The following is a 27,006-nucleotide window of genomic DNA, read 5'->3' as shown; positions in this document are numbered from 1 at the left end:
CCAAGCCTTATCGTACAATGATAAACATCTGATGTGATGTCACATAATCTGGAACTGTTCTTAGCATTGCACACAGATGTTGTTAGTCACTGTTTATTACCATGTTAATTATGCAGCAACCACATGCTAACAGATTACTACACACAGGAATGAACAAGCGTGTTTGTTAACATATCTCTGGTGTCGATCCGAGACCACATGGAACTGTCACTCGCAGATTAATGCATTATCTCTAACTGCATGAAAGACTATCGGCTTCATAATGCACTTCAAAACTTTTAACCGTGCCTTAGCCTTTTATTTATTTCTTGTGTGTTGTGTGTGTGTGTGTGTGTGTGTGTGTGTGTGTGTGTGTGTGTGTGTGTGTGTGTGTGTGTGTGTGTGTGTGTGTGTGTGTGCTTGTAGTCTACCGCCACAGGAAGTGCTTAGGTGATTGAAGGGGAAAATCTCTCGATTCCAGGATATGTCCTATCTAAACATGTCCTGGACGAGGTTGAAGGCTTATAAAAGCCAATGATTGTCCCCCCCTTTATCCTGCAGCCCTCCAAGTCTCTTCCTTTCACTTCACTGTTAACCCTGATGTGTTATGTAGCTAAAATATGTAGTTATATTAACAGAACTGGTACTTCAATTTTCTCGATTAGTTCTCACCTCTTATTTAGGACAAGTTAGTGTATACTATGTGGTTTAATAATACAAATGTGCTTATTTTTGTGAGTTGAACAAACTCAACGAGGTCAGGAAGTTTTAGTAGAGTTTCCAATGCTTTTTATTGGTTAATTGCTGTATTCTTTATAAACTCTGTCTCTCTCTCTATCTCTCTCTCTCTCTCTATCTATCTCTATCTCTCTCATTCTCAGCAGCAACAGTTGGGGAATAAACAGCTGGCTTTCCAGCAGCAGTTGATTCAGATGCAACAACTACAACAGCAACACATTCTGAATCTACAAAGACAGGGCCTGGTAAACCTACAGCCAGGCCAAGGAGCAGTACCCATTCAGAGCCTGCAGCAAGGTATGCCTACCCTTCAACCACACATCCCCATGTTCAAATGTGCATAATTCCCTGCTATGCATTATCCAAAAAACAAAACGTCAAATGAGTAGAATGTCTGAATACTCCGTATTCGTGATACAACAGTCAAAATGTATCGGATGAGACTCTGAAATGTGCAACCAGTGGACTCTTAACGATCCCATACACTCTGAAAAGAAAAGTACCTTTATGGTATAAGGGCTGTCACTTTTATACCTGTAGTTAGAGTTTTGGGGGTACATAATTGTACCTTTTAAGTACCTTTAATTAGGTGCCAAAAAACAAGTTAAAAACTCAAACTGGAGGTACAAAAAAGGTCCCTTTAGGGTACCACCCATTGATACACCTTGCACAAGGAGCTAGGCAAGTCACAGTGCTGTACTGTCTTGCAAATGCAAAAAGCAGTAACTGGAAATATTTTGGCTCAACTATGCTTATGATTCCCAAAAAATTTACCACAAAACCATAACAAAAAAACTTAAATGCAGTTTTCTCAGTTTCATCATTGGTGTAGTTATAACATTTAGCCTTTGTATGGAAATATTGAGATTATTGGTATATTGGTATGAATATTGTTACCAAGAAAGTTGTTCCTTTTGGTTAAATTGTTCTTGTTTAACAAAATTGTTATTTGCAGTGGTTGTTAGTGCATCATAGGTAGACAATAGCAACATGGCATATGTAAACATTTCCAGGAATGTATTTATACTACTGTAGACACCTGCATACCTACACAACATACATCGTAAATTCTTCATCAAATTCAGTACATACTATGAAAGTATTGGAATTCGGACTGTACACTTGAATTAAGTAATTTGAGGTACAGTGCTCTTTCACCAACTCCATTGGCTGGTCAATATTGGCCTCAGGGAAAGGTGCTACAACCGCATGCCTCTCAACCTGGTGGTCTGTTTATTTCACAGCTCTCCCCTCATCCTCAGTTGCCAGAATAACACCACAGAACCTCTAATTTTCTCCTTTAGTGATGCGTATTAAAGGAAAGTGGAGCTTTGGAGGAAATACAGCATGCTAAGTAAATGCAGCATCTGTGTTCATGCCCATAGCCCAGGACCAGATGGCCAGACCGGTGTCCACCGCCCACTTATTCTTCCTTAGTCAGCCCCCGGTACACACAAACACACACATACATGCTCTAAGATTGACTCGCTGCTGCGCATAGAATGTGCGCTGTGTTGAATGCTAATAAAGCTGGCTGTTAAGGAATCTCCTTGTCATCTTCCTCCAAAATTTGGAAGTGGGCTATCATCCCAATCTATTAGAGCGGGATTGAGCCCCCCAGAGACTAACTACAGCCATATCCAGAGAGCCACATGTGAAGCTTGTTAACTTAATCAGCTCATAAAGAGATAAAAGCGAAGCTTGATTGTTGGTTTTGTGGAAGGCAGTCATTTGGATAATAGGTAAAATATGCCACAAAATTCTCTAGGCTTTTTGCGCAGGGTGATGGGGAGTAGGGCTTATGTGTGTGCGTGTGTGCCGAGTTTTACATGGTCCAGACGCGGTGATCCTACAAAAGGAAATGGGGGTTTTGGATAATTTTTTTACTTGGCTTTAAGAGTGTTTTATGTATTTTTCCAACTTTCCTCATTTTGTCAGTTTGCCTCACCAGAAATGGATCTTGACTGCAAACTGGCCACCATCCGCCAAAATTAGACACATCAACTTTATGGGTTCCACAGTGGCCGTAACATTACAAGAGCCCTAACAGGACAGAACAAACAAGGAGCCATCTCCAGTTTCCATGACAAAATCCCTACCGCTCTTGCCGATAGGGCCTCAGAAAAGATCCCAGTCTTTTATTAGAGCACTTGACTCTCATTCGTGCACATTGCTCTTGACATGTCTGATTATTTCAGTCCTATGAAAACATAGACTCGTCATCCTGCATCCTGAGTGGGCCTACCACACACGTTAACATGGCTGCTTTTAGGAAAAGTAGTTTGGTGGGGGGGAAAAAAAGGTGAGGAAGGCAGAAGAAGGTTGCAAGGTTGATGAAATTTGTTTTTGCAACAGCTGTAAACTTTTGGCATGAACCCCCGCCCTACCCTTGTTGCTTATGTCATTGTTTCAAAGAGTCTAAAGAACAGTAAACTCTGGGCTCTTGGAATCCCTTCAGCAAATCCTGCGACAGCAGAATCACGGAATTTCCCCACAATCCCTTTCCAAAAAGAAGCCCTCCATTATGACTGTCCAGCCAACCGTGCTCATTCTTTTGGCTAGTCATGCTTGGCCATAGCTGTGCCTGAAAAGGATTTGTCCTCTGATCCATGTGTGGCACCAAACGTTGTTGTTGTTTTTGTGTTTGTTTGAGAAAGACTGGAGTTTTGAACCCAAGTGACTCATTGCTGAGCTCATTAGACAGACTACTAGCTATGGTGACTACATTTCTTTGGAATACTCATTCTTAACAGTTACAATAAATCATTTTAATTCCTGTCCGAACAGTGCAACTAAGATTTGTCAGTCTCGGCTTAATGGTTTGTGATCAGCATGCCAAATTTTTCTTCTGTTCAGGCCTTGGATTTGTGATGCATGAAGCTGGAGGAGGGCCAAAGAAGAACACATGCACTTTAATTAGGAACTGAAAGGGTTCAATTAAAATCGTGCCTTATGAAAGGCTAAATATGTGAGGGGTGTCATGTAGACCTCTCATTGGCCATCTTTTTATGAATATTATTCATTATTATACCTACACTGTAAAAAGTTGATGCATACTGTTGTTAACTATAAGAGTCATTTCTACTTGATCTTACTCTTAAAAATTACTTTTCTTTGTGTATTATTATGAAGTCATTAAATGTTAGTTCATTCATATTAAATTTTTTTTTTTTCCCTTGAAAAAAACCTATAATTTAAATTTCACCACATGAAACACAATCTATTGTAGGGCTGGGTACTGCCAACCACCTCATGATATGATACGTATTGCAGTACAAATTTCACTGTTCAATATATCGCTATGCATTATGATATAATTGGATTGCAATTACAGGCCTAAATTAATACAAAAATAGATGAAAAAATATATAATATTTACCAGGATCTAAGGTATCGATACAATATCATAAGAGAAAGTATCTTGATATACCGATATATGATTGTATCGGCACAGTCCTTGTTTATTATTTACTAAAATCTGTGAAGTTTTAAAAAGAAAAATAAGGAAAGTGTACTGCATGACTAATTTGGAAAAACAAAATAATTTAATTCTGCAGATTTGCAAAAAAAAATCTGGTTTCCACACAGTTTCACTAAACACTCACTTCTACCCTTGGTAAGGCAAAACAAGTAGCCCCGCCCCCAAACTCATTGGTTGAATCAGTATTGTTTGGCAGCTCAAACACAGAGCAGTAATGTTAAAAGTGCCACAGTGTTTATTCTTTTCAGAGAAATCAACCTAAGAATTATTTACTTACAGTTATTTTTCTGGGATAACAGAACATATTTAAAAAAAATGGAGAACAAAATTACACATCAGCTTTAATGACAGAAATGAACTCTGAAGTCTACATATGAAACACTTTCCAGAACACACACTTGTGGAAAGCTGAGGCTGGATTTACTGGTCAGTTCAATCTTTTCTGCGAATTGTATGTACGTGTGTGTGTGGCCAACCACAGGGGAAACGCCTCACCTGCCCCTATGTGTGTGTGTTTGGAAGAAAGTGAGAAACAAAAACACTTCACTGTAGGTAAACCGCTTCATCTCCACCCTGCGTCCTTCCTTCCACTTCCTCTGTTCTGGCTGTTCTTTCACAGAAGTAGAAACTTGCAAAAAATGCCTCCCGCCACCAGATTGGCTCAGTTATTTGCGGGGTCAAAATATGTACATGGCCCTTTTGGTGCTCTGTCAGGTTGTCTGTGAGTAGTGAACAACAGCCTGTAGTGGCAAGTGTGGCCATACATCATTTCCCTGGCCGCAGGCCTGCTGTAGAGAGAGGGAGGTAGAGGAGAGGCCAGGCAAGAAGTTTTGTTTTGGCGGGGTCCGAGACAAGAATGTTGGTGGACCAGACATAATATTTAGATTGCTATTAAGTCTATGCCATGCGAGATAGTGTAGCAGGCTGTGGCTTTTCGGGAACAGCATGCGCCAGACGTGCTCAGGCGGGGAAGTGGTTGCACTCCCCCTCCTCTTTTTTACACTCTCAAATCTCCCTCCTACCCTAGACCCCCTCCTTCTTTCCCAAACTAAGAGAAGTCAGACGGAAAAAAAATACAACTATCCCAAATTCAGCAAGTTTGAGAGGAAAATGAAACAAAAAAATGCCACGAGAGCATCTCGCCAAGATTAATTCACCCCATGACAGAGGGAGCAGAAGTGCCGGTCGGGACAACGATAACTACATATGGAGGTAGCCAGGGGGATTTGCAGAGATGTTGAAAGATAACAAAAACACCCTGAAATTAGCCATTTGCTTACTCTGATTTGGATGTTTCCCCACCTTCGTCTCCTCCCTTTTCTCTCCCTTGAACTTAACAAGTCCTGCCGGCGTGCCCCATCCGTAGTTAAGTGTGGCGCGGTGTGTTCCTGGTGTTTTATGGCTTGCCACACTAATGTTAGCGTACTGCCAGACTTTGAGATCTCTGGGGCGGGATGCGCTGCCAGCTGGATCTGATTCAAGATAGGGGGGAAGAGGTGGGATAAGGAGTGATGCAGGTTTGAATGCTTCTACTCTTCAACGCAACAGAAACTAGACATACTAATAAATATCTTTGTGAAGATAATGTGTACCTCGAGTTGGTTTCATCATTTGGAATTTTGATGTAGAGCTTTTTTTATAAAGCACCCTCCTTGTGGTTTTGTTTTCGATGGAGTTTGAAGATTATACTGCTCATTAAGCACCCCATGAAGTTGCTTTACTAGTGCAGTTTTGTTGACATATATTCTTGCACCTTTTTAAATAGCCAATATGTTTTCATGGCATCACAACCATGAACCATGTTTGCTATTTGCTTGTCTGTTGCAGGTGGCATTGTGTGAGGGGCATTCTCATTCTAGAAATTTTGATTGGAAAAAAATTATTGTAGTGTAGAATGAGTCATTATTTTTGGTCAATTTTCCCAGAAGAGAAAGACTGTAAATTTAAGCGAGTACACTGTAGATGGCTTCAACGCTAATAGAAATTCACTTTTAAAAGTGGTAACCTGAAACTGTTAACTTAAGGTTGTATTTTTGCTTTTAAAAATGTTAAAAATGACTTTTGTAGTAGTAATGTATTAATGTTAGTTCAGTTATATAATTTGAATAACCAGTTTATCTAGATGTTACCACATAAAGCACATCTTTTAGGTTAACTGGCAAACATTAATAAATAAATGTGAACTAAAAGCCACAAAGCTCCAATTTTGATTTCAGGTTTTGTTTCTGTTCTGGTTGACGACATTATGATCTTGAATTTACACTCACTGAGCACTTTCTAAGGAACAGTATGGTCCCAATAATGTAACCAACTTGGTCTTCTACTGTTGTAGCACATGTCCCTCAAGGTTCAATGTGTTGTGCATTCTGAGATGCTATTCTGCTCACTACAATTGTACAGAGTGGTTAATTGAGTTACCTTTTTGAGTTGCTTTTTGTCAGATCAAACCAGTCTGGCCATTCTCCATTGACCTCTCTCATTAACAAGGCGTTTCTGTCCGCAGAACTGCTGCTCAATGGATGTTTGTAGTTTCTGGCACCATTCTCAGTAAACTCTAGGGACTGTTGTGCATTAAAATCCCAGGATTTCAGCAGTTACAGAAATACTCAAACCAGCCCATCTGGCACCAACAATCATGCCACGGTCGAAAGCACTGATCACATTTTTCCCCATTCTGATGGTTTATGCGAACATTAACTGAAGCTCCTGACCCATATCTGAATGATTTTATGCATTGCACTGCTGCCACACGATTGGCTGATTAGATAATCACATGAATACTTAGGTGTACAGGTCATCCTCATAAAGTGCTCAGTGAGTGTATACGTAATAGAAGAGATGTCTTTTTCTTTCTCTCACTCGTCTTTATTGTGTCTCTTATTCTTAGCCATGTTTCCCACTGACCTGCAGCAGTTATGGAAGGATGTGGCTGGTGTTCAGTGCACAGAGGAGGCCATAAAACACGAGGGTCTCGATTTGACCACCAACAGCTCCAACTCTACCTCATACTCGGCCTCCAAGGCCTCACCTCAGATCCTTCATCATTCTTTGCCAAATGGACACAACTCTGTGCACACTCCAAAGAGAGACAGGTCAGTGGAAGAGCATACACAGGTGTGCTTCATTGTACATCTGGAGACTGGTTTGTAGTGGATCTATTATCTCAGATGTTTTACATTTTCCCTTTCCGTATATTGTGAAAATTATATAATCAGGGTCCACAATTAACACTCCTCAAGCACCTAATGTGAGTAAAAATTGGCCGGTAACTTGATTAGTTGGGATTGCACAATATATATCAATTTTCTAAATATCGCAAACCAAAATAAATGACGAAACACATTGAGGCAAAATTCGACATTTTGAAGTTTGCATGGTTGCTTTCTGTCCATGTGATCATAAATGAAATGACCCATCAAACATATAATCTCTGTCACTTTTTTCGGCACCGTTTAAAGGGTTTGCACAAGGTCCTTGAAGGGTTTAAGGTACTTGAAATTAGCTTTAAGAAATCTTAAGTACTGGAATAGATGGAAAATCACCTTTTTTCTTGAAAAGTGTTTAAGATTAAAACAGAACATTTCTTTCTTGTAATGTGTGTCCATAAAGATGAGATCCACACACACCACTTTCACTGGATATTGTGTCTTTTAATCCCCTTTTTGTTAAAACATTGAATGAATTTTTTTATAGATATTTCTGTGATTTACAGTCATTAGTTGTTTAAAAAGTAAAAAGAAACATTAATTTTAATCACATATAGCACAGATGCCGTGAAGAAACTGAGAGACTCCTGTCTCGTCAAAGTTTACTAAAGCGGAACACTGTAAGAGGCTCGTTGAACTTTTAAAGAGATGGTACCATTTTTAGTGCTTTTTAAACCAAAGAATTAAAACTCAATACTTTTATGGGATTACTGTTTCATGATATGATAGTAATTGATATTATGTTGAATTGATATATTTGTAAAAAGTTAAAATGTGATTAGAATTATGACCAGGTTCTGTTAAGTTCTGTAAGTCATGTACCTGATCAGCCTGAATGTAGCCAACTATTTTTGGCGGTTTCAATAGTTGTGATATTTTCTTAAAGAGGAAGTATATGAGAAACTCTTTATTATTTGAACTTTGAGCATTTATATTATGTATTAAAGAAAGTTATTCTGATGAGAAATTTTAATATACAATTTGCCACAAAAAGTTTCTAAAAAATACACATAATTTTCTGTCAAACTTTAAATGTTATTATATCGAATCAGGATTATATTGAATTGTGAACCTAATATTGTACATCGAACCGAATTGTGAGATAACAATATCATCCCATCCGTACAGATTAGAAACTGCAACATTGAATGCTTCAAATTAAAAAAATGTAATGTAAGTATTTTATTTTAGTTTTTCTCGAAATCTATGTTGTGACACATATATGGAATAAAAGGGACAAAAAACATTTATTTTAATAACAGTTATGAAAAACACAATTTCATGGTTTCTAAGATATATTAATGGCTAGTAAATTTTATGAAATAACCTGCCAATGGCAGGTGTGGCCTTCTGCCGATTACACTGTGTAACAATTTTCCTGGATAGTAAGTGTTATTTCCTAATTGCTTATGCCTCAAAAGTATAGAAAATGGCTATTATTCCCCACAAATGTTGCTTTTGTGACCAGGACAGTGATATCTTGAAATGTACCTATTTCCAATGAGAAAACGGGCAAAATTATGTCTTTTCGTTCACATACAGTCAGAAAAAAACACCATTTGAATCCATATGAACATGAATTTATACTAAAGTAATACAAAATGACTATAAAAATTTAGAAGTGAGTAGTTTTTCAAGATTTACGATTATACTGTAAATCACTTTCACGAATCAGCCCCCAAATGTAGTCTCCCATCATGTTCTCTTTATACTGCACTTGGTAGTGACGTTCAAAGTCCAGTATATACTGATGGAAGCGCTCAACTTGCTCCTCCGAGTACACTCCTATGTTCTCCTTGAATTTATCAAGGTGAGCATCAATGATATGGACTTTGAGGGATTTCAGAGGTGGAGCTGAGGTCCCCTGGCTCACTCTGTGCCCCCCTGGATGCCTTGAAGTATGATGAGTATGGCTGGGAGGTCAAAGGAGAATTAAAAATGGTGGCATTCCTGATGGGTCTTAAAGGTGGTTTTACCAAGTTTCTCTGCTATCTTTGCTTTTGGGATAGCAGGGACACCAAGGCTCACTGCCACAGGTGGACTGGCCACAGCTGACCGAGTTCTCTGTGGGGAGGAACAACTTCAAGTGGGAGCCACTGGTGGACCTCCGGAATGTGCTGATGCCACCAATGCACATCAAATTGGGCCTTATGAAACAATTTGTCAGAGCTCTAGATAAGGAGTCGGCAGCCTTCAAGTACCTTCAAGACATCTTCCCTAAGCTGTCTGAGGCAAAGGTCAAAGCTGGTGTCTTCGTCAGACCACAGATAAAGAAGATCCTGGAGTGCAATGAATTCCCCAAGAAGCTCACCAGTAAGGAGAAAGCGGCTTGGATAAACTTTGTCGCAGTATTTCGGGGCTTCCTGGGTAATCACAAGGCCGAAAACTATGTGGAGCTTGTTGAGACTGTAGGATGTCGCTTAAAGTCCATATCCTTGATGCACATCTTGATAAATTCAAGGAGATCATAGGAGCGTACTCGGAGGAGCAAGGCGAGCGCTTCCATCAGGATATACTGGACTTTGAATGCTGCTACCAAGGACAGTATAACGAGAACATGATGAGGGACTACATTTGGGGGCTGATTCGTAAATCTTGAGAAACTACTCACTTCTAAATCTTTTGTAGTCATTTTTGTATTACTTTAGTATAAATACATGTTAATTTGGAATCATATGTTGTTTGTTTCTGACTTTATGTGAACGAAAAGACACCAATTCGCCCGTTTTCTCATTGGATATAGGTACATTTCAAAATATCACTGTCCTGGTCACAAAAGCAAAGTTTGTGGGGAATAATAGCCATTTTCTATATAAAATGCATAAGCAATTAGGAAATAATACTTACTACCCAGGAACAAGAATTGTGTTCATAGTGTTATATAAACTTGCGTATTATGAAAACACACAAACTGAAACAAGAGCTATTGCTATGCTACCATTTTTTCTGTCCTGAGCATTCAGTGATTGACAGTTTTTCTACATGGTTATTTTTCTCACACATATCACACATAATATTTCAAGACTTCTGCTGTCAGAGTCCATTTGATGAGCTGATGTAAAATGCCTAGGTTTGTTTGATACTTGGTGCTCAGAACATAACATGCCTTTAGCATGACTGGCACCCCTATGCCAGTTAAACATGAGTGTGTGTGGATTGTGTAAAAATGCACTGTGATAATTTAGCTGAATGGAGAGATGTGTGAGTGAGAAATGGCCCTACTGTTTGGTCCTTACATGATTTCCTTCATTTTTAAGAGCAAGACTCTTCGAGTGGATCTCATCCTTCACCAAGGAATCCAGCGATGAGCATCTCACACCTTACTCAAAAGGCCCTCACCTGCAGAGCACCCAGTGAGTACACACATACACACAATTACTTGGCTAAATAGTGATATATCATAGAGGACAATTGTTATTATATAATGTTAATTAAAAGTAGACTAAGGCTACGTCCACTAATACGTTTCCGTTTAAAAACGCTAACCCAAGGTTGTAGGAACGATCAAAAATTGGGAGGGACTAGGTTAGAAAACATATCTACTTGTCTCATAAATATCATATGGCATCATGTAATTATTATTCAATTGTCCGGGAATCCTATACCTAGACAATGGTAAATAGGTGCTACCCAGAGTAAGATTACCGTTTATCGCTTGTGCACTGACAACTTTGTTTTTTTATGTGGCCAGACCAATTTTCCCCTTCATATTGTCACCAAGCAGAATACAACTGTAAAATATATAGTTATTATTTCCCAAAATAGTGGGACAAACATGTCCTCAAAAGGGAGACTTTTTTCAGGTTTAGCTCACTTTTGTGGATACAAATTTAGCACATGCATATAGCACATATATGTCCCCAATCTATCGCTAAGTATGTACACAAAACCTCTAATACACACCCAAACCAGTCATGGATAAACAGAAAGCACACCTTCTATCATGTTTGCTTCTAACACTGTTCTCCCTGACTTGGTCTTACTTATTTAAACACAAACACACACACACACAAACTCAGAAGGGAAGAAAAACTGTGCGGTGAGGCTAATGCATGGCACATGTGGACAGTGTGGTTGCCAGTAGTTTGTAATGTCTAGAGCTCAAGCAGCTTCTGAATTGCATGGGCCGTCCACTGCCAGGACATCTGATGAAGAGGAGGGAGCGCGCGTGCGTGTGTGTGTGTGTGTGTGCGTTCCACATCAGGAGGCCTCATCTGCAAGCAAGATGCTTTATATTAAGCAGTACTCTGATGTGGATTTGGGAAGAGTTCCCCAGATCTTAAACCACCACTAGCAACACCCCCCTTCCAGCCCTCTGCCCATGCTTAGCAGCACTCGGACACATGACAATGAATTCTGCGGTCCCTGCCCTCACAAAAGCCTACGCTACATGCTAGCCCGTGGCGCTTGGCCAGGCTTAAAATGAAAAATTGCTGGATGAGTCTGCTGGCAGAGGTTCGAGGCTGATCTGTTATGGTTCTCAACAGAAGCTGGGCCAGAGAGACCCGATCCAGACTGCTCGGCCACAGAGCACACAGTGGCTGTATCTCAAGCTAAACAAGAGCTATGAGTTTATCCCCAGGCCCCACCAGCAGCCCCTGTCAGCACATCATCAAGCCACCTGCCAATCGAGACGTCTGAAGACGTTACCAAGAAGCAGCTGAAGATTTTGCCACGTACTTTCTAAATTAGAGGGCGGCATGTTGTTCCTGGCTGCATCGGAGGACATTTGAAGCTGCGTTAAAGCACAAGATGCTAATACAATGATACACAATTTTATTGGATGCCTATCAGTCATGATTATAAAAAGTCTGTCATTTTTACATTTACCAGATCCACTCAAACTGCATTTGTTAGAAGTTTCCTGAATAGGGGGCTCAAAGCTATCGACTTTCTCAAATGGGAATGCTAAAGACCGCCGTCTTTTTCCATTGCTTCATTGCTTTGTATTGGTTTCATGTGTGTGTTCTGTGCTACCATGCCAACTGCCTGAAATAACTGTAAACCAAAAAGTTATTTAATCAAATGGGCTGTTTTTGATTAAACTAGCAGGTGTCTAAATGTTTTTTAAAGCTGAAGTGTGTCATTTCTGTATACCTAGTGGCTATGTTTTCAAGCATTTTTCCCAGACACTCCCCCATCTGCCATTGGTTGGATAAACAGATAGTCCCGTGCCAAACTCATGCCATTGGTTGAGCCAATGTTGCTTTGTCGGGCTGGTTGGGATGCTCAAACAAACAGAACGAAAGTGTTTACAAATTTCAGAAAATCCACATTATAGTTTCTCTGCAAGATAAGCTTGGCTAGGATTAAGTATTTTAACATACTTTTAAAATACTAATAATCTCCTTTAATTCTTATTTTGTAAAATTGTACCTTAGATTTCGTTTAAGAGCTTATCTTTTAATCGATTTTTGTTAAATATTACCAAGTTTGTTTTGTAGTATGTCTTTTATTATGCATATTATTATGCTCTTTAAATAAAAAATGACCTTTTTGTATCTATTCATTTTTCGGTGACATATTGGTGTTTATATGAAGTAGTTCATCATATTTTCATGCAGATATTTCCTCATAATGCACTGTGCATCTTTTCAGTGACACAAGATAACACACTGATATCAACTTTTCTGTCAGCTACAATCAAGGTTTAGTCTAAGATAACCATTTATGTTGGTAAGCTCAAATGGAGAACCACAAGACTAAGCAGCTTTTTTTCTCTCAGTTCTACCCATGAGGAACACACAGCCTCCCACCCGCTCTACGGACATGGCGAGTGCAAGTGGCCTGGCTGCGAAGCACTCTGCGAGGACATGGGCCAGTTCATCAAGTGAGTGACAGCTGTACATCAAATCCACCCCACAAACATGTCATGTGCTTCACTCATGTCAGTCCTGTTACACACGTCAACCCCGTAACTCCCATAAAACCCCCACTAAGCAATAGAGAATTCATCATTGCCTGCTACATCCCACAAAACAAGTCTCAGTCTGTTAGCTCTTCTCTCCGTCAGTGTACATTCATCCTATTTTTTGATGAGCTTGCAGATCGCTCTCAAAGTAAAGGCCTTTTCTTCTGCTCAAGTAAGAGAGGGGGATGAGAGGACAGGCAATAAGAAAGCTGGGTAGCTGACAGCCGTGTTCAGGTGTGATGTTTGAACAGACAAGAGACTAAAGAATTCCACAGGGAGGTGGGGTGTGCAAGGTTATTGCTTGAGAGAGCATGAGAGATTTCCTGCACTCTGGGACTGTACTTGTGTTTGAAACACGAAGGCTAACAGTGATAGACTGGCATTTCACAGTCAAAGAACACAATCACAGTAAGCTAGACTGCCCTCTATAGCCCTACTAGCAGTATGTAGTCACATTTTGAACGTTAACATGCACATAATGTAATATCTGTGCCACTAGCATCACCATCAATGGCACCATCAATCACTGTTATTAAATAGATTCTAGGAAACTCCCCAGTCTTGCAATGGTTGTACAAACAGATAGTCCCACCTCCACCTTACACCATTGGTCAATCCCATGTTGTTGTGTTGGGCTCGACGGGTTGCTCGAACGAACATGAAGAATGTTTTGATAACACCACAGAGACTCTGTGTTTATAAATGTAAGTAAAAAGATCCTACAAATGGCTTACTTATAGAGTTGAATGCATATTTAGCTAGGATGCAAGAAATAATTTTGACATTGGAAAACTAACTCAGAAAAAAAATCAGTTTTAAAGGCGCACTAGTAGTTTTGTTTATGTTTTGCTGGCCGTCATAGTCTTAGACATTTTACTGACACCTGTAGATGTGAATGCAGCATAACGGAAAATATTTGGTTACCAATGTCATTGTTGAAATGGCTTATTCGTAGACATTACGATTAAAGTATACTTTGGTTGTCTGCCTTGCTGATCGCTTCATGCACAGTGTGCATGATGCAAATTTTATCAACACGGTCCACACGGCCCAGATTTTCTCGACCTGCAGATCTCATCTGTGCACATCGTTGCCAAATGTGCTGGCCATTGACTGTAAAAAAAAATATCACAAAATAGTTAGTTGTTGTGGGCATGCTTCGAACGCATTCACTGTCAGAAAAGTATACTTTGAAAGGCAATGTGGATGGCTGGCACGATATGATCCGAAACACAGGAAAATTAAGTATACCTGGGTCTTTAGTTGCCCATTATTAATTTAGTTAATGGCAGAAAGAGTGCCATAATAGTATGGTTGCTGGGATAAAGTGTCTAGTATTTGTATGGTCATTTTATCCCAACATGTTTTGTTTTTTCTAGTACTGGTTTTAAAAGGTTCCAATGGTCATGGAAAATGTGGAAATATCAGGGAATTGTAAAAGTCATGTGACCTGAAAAAGTCAAGGACATTTCTAGAGTAAATACTTATTATCTAGTTCTTCTCTGCTCTAAAATATTTCATGAGTGTGACGAGGAGGACGGCATGGCTGGGCCGTGACGAATTGTGTAATTGATACGCTGCCGGCCACCGAGAGCTGGTTTAACCGCTGCTGTCCGCCAGAGGAGGAGCGGTTCCGTCCACTAGAGGACGGAGGAGCAGTTGAGGACCGGGCGACAGTGTGTCCGGGGACCAGTGAGCAAGTTTTTCTCTCTCCTCTCTCTCTCTGTCTCTCTCTGTGTCTCCTGCTCACCCGTCAAAGTCCCCCACAAGCCATAGTGATATTCGATTCGACAGTGAATTATTCTTTTGAGTCAGTTTTTATTTCAGATGAATTAGTCAAAACGCTTAACAAACCGGTCTGAATGGTTCATTAGCAAATAAGTCTAAAATCAAAAACGTTTTTAAAAAATCTGAATCCCAAACATCTGGAAAGGTCATGGAAAAGTCATGTATATTCATTGGTCAAAAAGACTGGAACTCTTTCTTTTTTTTAAGTGGAAAATATATTTTGTGCTTCTTAAAGCCTTTTTTAATTTACTTCCTGACAGTTTCCAAAACATTAGCTGTATGGTCCCCCCCCAAAGGTTTTGCTTAATACTTTTGCACAGGAAGCTAATGCACACATGCCCTGTGCGTAACCATAGAGACAGATGTCCTGTTCTCTTCCCGTTGACCTGTCCTGTGCTAGAGAGAAAGACAATGTGTGTGTGTGTGTGTGTGTGTGTGTGTGTCAGGTGGCCACCCGCAACTCTTCAGTGCTGTCAGAGGCCAATTAGCTCCCTGCTCCCATAATTCCTGTCTCCGCCTCTCCATCCCAGAGCGCTCCACTGCTGGGTCAAGCAAATTGTTTTCACGCTTCGTTAGTGGTTTACTTAATTAGCTTATTTACAATTTGAAGCCTTTGTTTCTTGGATACAAGCAAAGACATCAAAAAGAGGCTCCCTCCCTTCCTATATCTGCTCTCTCTCCCTTTTCCCCAGCCTTCTTTCTTCTCGCTAACTCTTTTTCTTTTGTGCCTGCTTGCCAGTTTTGGGTCTTCAGGGATTCTGGGGGGCGAGAGGAGATAAAGAGAGGAAGAGATCAGACAGGGAAGGAGATGTAAACAGTCCCATTGTCTCTGCGTGTTAAAATAATGAGACTTCACAGTGGAAAGTCTTGACATGTCCGCCTGTCACAAGGGTGCGAGATAGACTGTTGCCGCTGCCATCACTCTTGTGGGCTCGGGGCTCTCTCCTCTGTTTATTTTCTCTTCCTTTCCCTTGAACACCTGCTTTGATATGCCGCAGGTCAGCTCCGTCTCTTACATTGGCCCGACGAGCCGGGGTTCTTGTCCGTTAATGAGTGGCGGTCATATCTTTGCGCTTTTATTTCCTGGGAGGAGATGCTTGGCACTCGGATCATCTTTTGACTCCCGGGCTGCACTTCCTCTAGGGGCCCGCTTGTATTGACAGGCCGTAATGAAGTGTATGTAAATTTCCTCCAATCGTCCCTGGTGACGGGGGTGAGGAGCATGCTCAGTGCACGCTAGCGGGAGCGAGAAGCACGTATGATGGTCGCTGACACACGCATCAAAGAGCCGGAGAGTCTGGGAAAGTTTTAAGAGTAAAGCTGTTGTTTGGTTGCATGGTGTCTCGTTTCATATAGCCTCAGGTGAAGTGGAGGGGGTGAGTGGTGTGGGGGGTGTGAGATAAGAGGGGGACAGAGGGGGGACAGAGTTGGGGGATGACAGATATTGCTGTCAGTAATGTGCACCATGGCCCAGTGAGAACACTTTAGTCATCACTAAAGACAGGAAAAGAAGAGATACTCTCTATTCTCTCTCTCCTTCTGGTCTTTTTGTCTATTCTATAGCCCCATCTGGCTGCGTGTCACCTATAGCAGAATATGAGCCCCACACTGTATCTGTGTCCACAGAAGTCCATAGTAAGCTCCGCAGATTTCCGTAGAATTGGAACACCAGTCAGTCACAAAGTTCTACACTTCCCCGCCCTTGCATGGTAGTTTATTTCACATTTTGGCAAATTTGATAAAGGGTTCCCACCGTCATGGCAAACCTAGAGATTAAGATAATCACTGGACTTTCTTTTTCTACTTATGCTTAACTCCAGGATTTTTCATCAGCTTTTTATGTGCAATACAGTATCTTTCACATGATTATGAAAAATTCTCATCCAGTAATCACGATCAATTGGAAAAGTCATGGAAATTCTTTGCTCAAAAGTATCGAAACCCTGTGGATAATGCATATTTACCAATATGAGTGTAGTACTCTCCACTCAGTTTAACATATTTTACCATGTTTAAGTACATTATGTGGAATTTCACATTTCCACTAAACTCAAAAAAAAACACTAAAACACTAAACTCACATTTCCACTAAACTAAAAAAAAATAAAAAATAAAAAAAATGGTTTGCTGATTTTACCTGGGTCTAATATGACTACTTTTTATAATTCTCAATCTTTAGTTTTCTCTCTCTCTCTCTCTCTCTCTCTCTCTCTCTCTCTCTCGATCTTCATCCTCTCTCTTTCTTTCTTTCTTACACTCTCTCTTCCTTGCCCTGAGCTCTTTAATGATGTTCAATTTTTGAGGCCGGCCTGTGATGTTTTTTTTTCTGCAAGTGTTGTAAATGCTCCTCAAATCCCTGTCGGGGTACAGAGAGTAAACACTGCCTCATTGTCGTGTCTCTCGGAAAAAACGCTGCTACTGTTTATTATGAGCCATAAAACTTGTGGTCTGTTCCTTTTATTCAGAAAGCAAGAGAGAGAGAGAGAGAGAGAGAGAGAGAGAGAGAGAGATGGGGTGTGGGGAGAGACAGAGTGAGAGAAAGTGAGATCATGTTTTTTGTTATTATCATCATGTGCTTGTGGGGAAATTTTTTTTTATCTACGCCTGGATTAGCAGAGTGGGTGACATCATTGTTTTTGTTTAATTTTGCATGGCGAACGAATGCGCACCCCTCTTTTGCTTCAGACATATACTCAAAATGATTGTGGCGGGTGTTGCAGAGATAACGCAGGCCAGGAAATAATGGTGGATCATGGGGAATGAGTGTTACAAAGGTTCTGCCTCTTACGCATACTCTCCCGCTGTGCGGGGGACTTAACCCAGCAGTCCACTCACACCAGAAGAATTCAGAAATTCCCTGGAGCATAATGATGTCAGATGAGACGGACTGAAGATGGTTTGGAAATATATCAGGGAGTGTGTAAATGATTTGTTGATCAGTGCTTCACGGCAAGGCATTTTAATTTCATACACAATGGTAATTCAAAGTGATTAAAAAAAAGATTTAAACAATAGAAAAATAAGAAAAGAATGAGAAATAAAGAAATAAGAATAAATGGACAATTAAAATGACCAAAAAAGAAAGAAAGACAAGAATGTATAAAGTTTTATATAATATAAAGTAATGCTTAAACCCCCTGACTCCATAAAGTGTTTTCCTTTACAAGGTTCAATGCTTACAAAAGGAAGTATGTGTTATTGTTCATCACCCCTGCTTTCTCCACTCATACCTTCGCATTGGACACTCCCTTGACCTTTGACCTCACCACTGGACTTCACCAGGTGTGTGGTTAAAATGAGTGTGACGGTCTCCTTTCTGTGAGTACACTAGACTTAAAGAAGAGATATTGTACAGTATGTTGGTCATTATCACAAAAGAAGCCCCAACAGCATGATCAGGATCTTGTACCACTCAGAAGGGGGGTTATTTTTGTGGTAAAGACAGGTTTACTGTATATCCAGCTTATTACATGGCTATTTAGCAAATAAATGGTCATGAAATGTTGATTTGAGAAATGATTTTGTGTGATATGAAAAAGACTGGAGCTATGTACAGTAAGACAGCTTTGAAATCTGTTGCCTGGAACAATGGACTTTTATACAGTTTAGAGGTCATTATACAAAAATATGTCTCCTGTCCATTTTTGCTTCTCACTAAAGTAGGCCTCATTCCTCTTTCAATGGCTCCTTTCTCAGTCTGACACCATCTCTCTCATTTCTTCATCCATCTGACTCACATTCTCTTGGTTTCATTTCTGTAGTCTGCATCTGTTTGTTTTGTTTGTTTGGAGTTACACACTCCCTCAAAAAGAAAACATGACTTTAATAACTAAGGTCAGAGCTCACCCATCTGAAGCGGCACTTGATGAGTAAAACATATGATGTCATAAACAGGTGTTTTTGTTTTGTTTTTTCAACTCCCACTCAGAGTTCATGGCCTGCGGCACTTCGCTTTCTAACAAAAAAAACAAAACCGTTTCCAAAATAATATCCCACTCCAGCTGCGTTTCAACTAAATAACTAAGACATAAGGGCATTCGAACAGATCTAATATATAGAGATGATGTCATTGTCATCAACTCCTTCGATGACTGTCCGTAAATAAAAAAAAATTAACTTAATGGTTTCAATATGGAGTTGTTCTTTTGGTGTCTTCATCTCCAAACATAATATGTTTATACACATAGTTCATATGACACAAGCTTCAGCCATCCTGAATCATGAAAAATTTCTCTTTTCAGTTCTTTCATGTTCTAATGTTGTTTTTATGTTCTAATGTTACACCTAATGAAAAGTGTTTTTTCGAGTGGAAATCCACTATTGTTACGGGTTTCCTCTGAGAGGGCCTTTATGTTCCCAAGAGGATTCCATAAAATATTTCTTCTCTAAAATGGAAAAATAAACAGCTATCTGTGGTCATATTTTGATGTGGTTGTTTGTCAGTGTGAGGTCATGGTTTGCCAGGATGCTGCAGCTAGATCTCTGGTGCTTTAGTGACCTCTGTGCTTGGGTATGTGCATGTGTCATCAGAATGTGACAGTCTGGGCATGTAGTGCTAACAATTTACAAACTGCTCTGTTTAACAATCCCAAAAAGCTGAGTCACAGCCGTACTGTGTTGGTGTATGAATGTATGTATGTATGTGTGTTTGTGCATACTGTATGAGGCAGGTCAGAGACATGGTTGGTTGCAGATGGTGCAAATATGCTTACACGTCTCCCTCTGGGAGTTTAGATAGGGTCAACTAACAGATTTATTTGCACGTAGATTGATTTTGTGGAGTGGACCTGTAGTGTCAGGATATACTTGACTCGCATTGCAAGTTTGCATTATTTAACTGTTGATTTTTCTCTTTCAGGCACCTGAATAGTGAGCACGCCCTGGATGATCGCAGTACGGCACAGTGCAGGGTTCAGATGCAGGTCGTTCAACAGCTGGAGATACAGGTGAGATGCACGCACAGATTCAAAATCAATGTTTCTCTGAACAACTCGCAACAATACCAACACTTTAAAAAATAATACATTGCAAAATTAACATTTTTCTGAACTCTCACAAAATCTAAATTTTTCTGAAAATCTTGTCAAATTAACACTAAAAATCTTGCAAAAAAATAAAACTTTTTATTATCTCAAAATCTTGCAAAATAACATTTTTAAGCCACATGAGTGCCTCTTTTGCCATGTTATTTGGCAAATTTGTTTTGCCATGTTATTTGGTTAAATGTTGCATGATTCTAAAGAACAAGGTGAGTTTCGTTAACAAAATAGTGCTTGCAAAAGTCTTGGGGTGTCTCTCATTCAGCTCCCTAGTATACTAGTAAGTACTCATGACATTTATTACTATTTGAGTGTATTTTCTGTTGTAACTATCTCTGTTTAGCGTTGTATAATGCAATAATGCTTAATGTTAATGTTATTCATAAAAGTTATAAAATGTTAACAATACATTTTCTATGATACACACATAAACTACCTCACAGTTTTATTGAAGATGTGTTTCGGTGTCCTTATATATTTTTTTTTCTATGAAAACCTGCACTAGACGGAGATCTTTCACCATTGTGTTGCATCTTGCTGTTTTTCTCAAAATCATGTTTTCAAAACATCCGTTAATCCATCATAATTCAAATTGCTGTCCGTCATTTTGACATTAAAAACAAACAAGAAACTCCGTGAGAGAAGAGCGCTCGCAGCCATGTGAGAGTGAGAAAGGGTGCTCTTAATTCAAAATAACTAACGTGCTCCTTTTAAAATGACAATGCATTAGGGCATTTTTATTCTGATGGTATGCTACAGTATAGTTTCATAAGCTTGGGTGTTAGATTAGCTGTAATTCACACCCAAATAATTTTCCTTATTCACTCTATGTCATATTCACTAGCACATGCTAGCTCTGTAGAGCCCTGTTCAGAAAAGTTGTTTATAAGTAACTGCTACATATTAATGTGCAAACTCATAATTGTGTCACAGGTAATTGTGTTATCAATGTCACAAATGGATCCAATGGTTAAGTGGACCGAGGCATTTGCCTGAATTTGTGTTGACGATAGGCTGATTCACGTCATAGGGAACTTGGGAGTGCAATAAGACACAGCATTGGTCTTCTTGAACTATTCCATACTGTCTCACATACACACACACCTACATACAGCTGGCATGATTTTCTGCCTATTACCTGTCACATGAGTTGATAGAGCTCACTGGAGCTTGTAATAGATATAGTGATGTAGAGTGTGGGTGCGAAAGTGGAGGCCAGAATATCTGCCTTTGATGGATCCCAATTAGAGAGTTTTTCCCAGCACCTCTCTCTTCCCTCCTGCCGTGGGGCTCTCTGCAAGCACCACAGGCTGCCTGTCGCATGCACATACGCAGTGTCATCTCTAATGAGAGAGCTGATAAGGAGAAGAGTGGACATGGGAAGTGCTAAAGCCTTCCTTCGCCCGCTGACACCCTTCATGCCCGGCTTCATTCTCTTAACATCGGCCCTAGTGCAAATTATGGCCATTTTCTAATTAGCTCAGTGGATTTGCGTTATTCGCAGATTCAGCTTGGGTTAAAAAGGCCAAAAGTTTAAAGGGACAGTTCACCCAAAAATGTTAAATTCTGTAATTTTGTCACCCTCAAGTTGTTCCAAACCTGTATGACATAAGGCGGAATGACAGCCTCAGTAACCATTCACTTTCATTGCATCTTTATTCTATACAGTGAAAGTGAATAAAGCATTCGGCCTAACATCTCCTTTTTTGTTCCACAGAAGGAAGTCATACTGGTTTAAAACAATAAGAAAGTGAGTAAATGAACAGTGAGTACATTTTGATGGCACGGCTACAGTCTTTTCGCTTCAGTGGTACACATTTTGGGAGATTTTCAGTCTAGTTAAGTGGGAATGTTCAGACAAGTCAGTCAGTTGTAAGATCTCAGTACAGTGTTGTAAATGTTGGTTGACCCTGAAATGTGCTATGTTTAATGGTGGGTAGTGTTTTATTGTCCATGTGGGTAATTTGTTTGGATGCTGAGGCCGTCAGCAGAGTATCTAGTGACAGTTAGAATTGGCAGACACTGACAGGCCATCGGGTCAGACACATTATGTAACTTTAAAGGGACTCATAGCTATAAGGGAAGTTGTCTCGGAGAGCCACTCGCTCTTCTCAAACTAAAACGCAGGTCGAGTAACCTCACCGTGCCTGCAGTGGTAGAATTCCTCTCCTTTCGGAGGCGTAAATCAACAACTAATCTCGTGGATGGGCGTACATTGAGACGGGCACTTCAGACCCTCCAGATTTACGTGGCAGAACTACTTCCCTGTCATAAAAAGCCAGTCAGACCAACCTTGTTATTGGTCGGCTTCTCTTTCCTTTCACACGACCTCTCATCAGCATTCTCCATCTACTCTCATTCCCAAAAATAAACCCCTCAAAACAATGCTTTCTCAAAAAAACACTACCCTCCCAGGCACGCAGGCAGCAAGCTGTGTTTGCCATGGCCCACACACAACATTTAAACGCATCCAGATTGATGCAGGGGAGATGAGAACTGACAAGAGAGCCAGCCCATGTCCAAGCACTTTCTGTCTCTTTCGTCTACCTCCGTCCTTTCACCTACTGGGCCCCAAACAATCTAACTGGCCCCTTGCCCACCCTCAGCCACCCCAGTGCCAACCCCTTGCCAACCTGCTGTCTCTCCCAGGAAACCAGCACAGTTTTTCCATTGCTTTTATTACACTGCTGACCAGCACGGGACAGCCTCTAAATAAAAACATCAGTTAATGGGATGACTTTAGTCGAGCAAAAGCATAGTATGCAAAAACAACACATCAAAAACATAATCATATCCTGAGGTTGATTTTAAGAGCTCAAATTTGATTAAGAACCAATGAGGGGCCATGACTTGTTAGTGGTACTTTCTGAAGCAAGAATTGCTAGAACAAATCCCTAACTCTAACTGTTAAACTTTGGTGTGTAACAAAATGATATCTCAAATCGTGCAGCTTGCTGAGAAGAGGCGTGCTATTAAATTTAAAAGTGATTGAAACTTAGATTTTTCTCCTGGTGTACTATGCAAGTTCTCATCTCTCATAGACTTGCATTAAGAGAGGACCCCCCCAGCCATATCTAGGGACTAGAATATCAAATTGACTCAGTGGTGGGCTTTTGATTTGGGCCAGTAAGCAACCACCTAGAACACCCAAGCAACCGCATAGCAACATACTGAAAATCATTCAAAACGCTTTGCCACCGCGTATTGTTGAATCTAGCTTAACGATTTATTCTAGACAATTGCACTATAGTTTTTAATCGAATTTAACTTTAGTCTCATAAGTACAGTAAAATTTAATTATCTGTTTTTCTCTGTGTGAGAAATGCCATTTTTTATGCCAATGAGGCAGTCTTGGAGGATTCTGAGGCAGTGAGCTGATTAAGACACACCGGCTGTGCCTCAACTAAAAGGCAGTTAGGAATGTCAAACAGGGACGAGTGTGGTTGCAGGGCAAGTGTCTCAAAGACACGCAGCAATAGAAAGAAAGCGGGAGAGGGGAAGAGCAATGGTGAGATGTTTATCTCCCGATGGTATCAAGAGCTGTGAAACGGCATGTCAACATCCCTCCAAGCTGAGCTGCATAACAGGCAGAATGTAAAATCACTCCCTCTCTCCTTTATCTCAGAAGTGCCCACATAAGCTGCACACCTTTATTTTTCTTATTATTCTTTTCCAGATTTAATGTGCTTTTTTATCATTTTGTAAAAACAATTTGAGATTCATATAGCCAATGCTTTTTCAGCTTTGCTGCATATAAAGAAAATAATGAAAAAAGACAAACATAACTTATCAAAAATATTCTTGGTAATTGAAAAGGAAACATTAAATGGGAAATGTTTAATGCAAGAATCAACAAGAATTTAAAAAGTCTAGATAAAGTTAGTAAAAAGTGTTACTCTCACTTAAACAAGTAGGATGTAGTAAAGCACTGAATACAAGCAGATGTTCATAAAAGTGTCATAGCCCGTGTTTAGAAAGAATCAATTCAGATTCTTCATAATTTATATTATTACTGTAAGGATTTGGTTGTAGTAAAAAAAAAACATTTAAATAGCTTGTGGCCCTTTTTCTAATTTGTTTGTGCGTGTTTATGTGTGTGCTCTAGCTGGCCAAAGAGAGCGAGCGTCTGCAGGCCATGATGGCCCACCTGCACATGCGTCCATCAGAGCCAAAGCCTTTCAACCAACCTGTAAGTTCAAAACATTTAACCTGTCAAATGTGTTTGTATTTTGTAATTGTTTGTACCAGAAATTAGCATACAATCATAGAAATCAATGATTTCTGTGGAAGGCAGGGACTAAAAAGTGCTCTCTATTGGAGACTAGAGGAAGTGCTCTATTTGTCATGACTTCCCCTGTATCCTCCAGCTCTTTGTGTGTTTCTGCATTTAGATCATGTTCCAGGAGAGCAACACTACACACTATAATCACATTGTAGCCTGCTACATGCCAATGAGCCACTTATAGGTTTACAAGTTCACCTTATTCCTATGCTTAACAAAAGCAATGAATCGTTTATTCAAATATGCCTTTAAACACCGTCAAATCAAGTGTAGTGATGGAATAAGACTCTTTAAGACACACAAATCGAGTTCCCTTTGTAATGACTACACCTGGCTTGTTTTACTCCCAGCTCCTGTAGAAGGGATTAAGTTAAGATATTTACACTCAAAAGATGTTTGAAATGCGCTTGTGTTTATGTCAAGGTAGAAGTGATTGTGCATATTTTGGGCAGGAAAGCCTAGATATTCCACATTGCTCCTTCATACTCTTGCATCACAATGCTTATTCCCCTCAAGCCACCAGCTGCCTGTGCAATTATTAGGAATCTAATGAATATTTCATACTGAGATTGATGAGTAGTCTTATTAAAATACGAAGATGTTGAAATTAATTGTCAATTAGAAGTGGAGTGTCTTAATTTGAGGGGTTATAAATGAAGGCGGAGGGTGAACGTAGGCCCCATCTCCTGTTTGGTGACAAATTCTCTGCATCAGCTGCCATTAGACAGTAATGGGAAACTGATCCCAGACCGGTCCCAGCGACCTAGACGAGAATGAAAAAATGATAATTGTAAGGGTGATCAAGAGAAAGCATATAGCTTAGTAAAAGCATAAAAGCATGTGTGGCATTGACCGCTATTAAGAGTATTCTGTGTTTGGCACGGCAAACTGGCTCCGCTCCAGCATTAATTAAGTACCTGTTAAACCATTATGCTCCTCAAATTACTGGAGATGGGCCAGGTTGGCTCCAGTGGCAATGTGGATAGAGAGAGAATAGAGGGCTGGCACTGTTTAATTCTCCATATTAGCTTCAACCCAACTACGCCCACCCTCTTGTCTCTCTCCCTCTCTCGCTCGCTCACTCAATCTCTTGCTGCTCACACGTGCACATGATGGTTTTAATTAGAGCAAAACAAGCAACCCTGAAAAAGACTCCCTGAGCGATCGAGAAAGCTGTTTCCTAGCGCTCTGTGCACACCGAAGCTAATTGGGCAGAGCAGGGCCACAAAGAGGGTGGGTAACCAAAAGCATTGTTTGTTGCAAGATTGTTTTTCCCCCCTCCTACCATGTATCGTTTTGTTTTGCTCCTCTCGCGTGGCTTTAATTGCAGACAACATGTCACCGAGGAGCCTTGTTTGTGTGTGTGCTCCCGCGCGTGTCTGAAAAACGCGGTTTGCAGGGTGCTTTGTTTGAATTTCATCGGCTGAGCAGGATCATCTTAAAGTGGTGTCACTGTGTCAAATGCTTGGCATGGATGGGCTGGCACTGATCACAGCATGCGCTCTTCACAGTAGGAGACCAATGACAATTTGATGATGATTATATTTCCTGGGTTGTAATTGCAATTTTTGGAGATTACTGTACAAAATGAAAATAATGCAAATTACAATCAAGGCTTAAGATGTGTGCCAAATAGAGGAAGGCAGGGATTTATGTTTTTCAGTGTCATAGTTTTGCATGTTATCTCAGGTATAATTCCATTGGTTTTACAAACAGATAGTTCCACCCCAAATTGACACCATTGGTCGAGCCAGTGTTGGTGAGTCAGGCTGGACCGTCCGCTCAAACATTGTTTGTGCTACAGAGCAGCAGTGAAATCAACCTACAAATGACTTACTTATCGTTGACTCTGCATGATAAAGGTGCTGTAAGCGATTTTAGCCAGTCTTGAATTTCCACAAGCTGAGCTGTTGGATTAGGCATGTTACTACCTCTTTCCAAAATCCTGCTTTTCAAAGAAACCAAATGAGCTTTATTGAGACCAACCTAGAGCAGAATTTGTTGTCAAAAACAACAGCAGCAAAATAGCGCCCTCAACTGACAACTATAAAAATCGCATACAAAAATCGCTTACAGCACCCAGATTGGTCATTTGCGAGTTTTGATTATTGTCAGCAAGGTTTAAACTATGCATTTCCTCCTATTTAGCTGAACCTGGCCTCCAGTGTGTCCCTGTCAAAAGAGAAAGCGAGGGGTTTCCTGAGGGCTTGCCCCACCCCCCCACTTCTGCCGCCACCCCCATCACCCCCATGAGACAGGGACCCTCTGTCATCAGCTCCTCCAGCCTACATGGAGTCGGACCCATCCGCAGGCGCAACTCCGACAAGTTCTGCACCCCTATCGCATCAGGTGAGGTTCATAACTGCACACACATACAGGTCCTTCTCAAAAAATTAGCATATTGTGATAAAGGTCATTATTTTCCATAATGTAATGATAAAAATTAAACTTTCATATATTTTAGATTCATTGCACACCAACTGAAATATTTCAGGTCTTTTATTGTTTTAATACTGATGATTTTGGCATACAGCTCATGAAAACCCAAAATTCCTATCTCAAAAAATTAGCATATCATGAAA

General features: G+C 40.2%; 1 protein-coding gene across 1 annotated transcript in view; it reads left to right on the top strand.

The window, feature by feature from the left end:
* Nucleotides 1–27,006, top strand: part of LOC127625856 (forkhead box protein P4-like) — a 157,033-nt gene that overhangs the window by 107,915 nt on the left and 22,112 nt on the right. Inside the window, 8 exon segments of the mRNA XM_052101269.1 lie at nt 861–1,014; nt 7,086–7,290; nt 10,662–10,757; nt 13,130–13,234; nt 19,962–20,049; nt 24,248–24,331; nt 26,573–26,609; nt 26,612–26,773. Of these exon segments, the coding sequence (XP_051957229.1) occupies nt 861–1,014; nt 7,086–7,290; nt 10,662–10,757; nt 13,130–13,234; nt 19,962–20,049; nt 24,248–24,331; nt 26,573–26,609; nt 26,612–26,773 (931 nt within the window).

Source organism: Xyrauchen texanus, chromosome 32 (genome assembly GCF_025860055.1).
Source record: "Xyrauchen texanus isolate HMW12.3.18 chromosome 32, RBS_HiC_50CHRs, whole genome shotgun sequence".
NCBI classification, from domain to species: Eukaryota; Metazoa; Chordata; class Actinopteri; order Cypriniformes; family Catostomidae; genus Xyrauchen; species Xyrauchen texanus.
The sequence above is the reverse complement of the archived record's forward strand: the minus strand, read 5'-3'. Positions and strand labels throughout refer to the sequence as shown.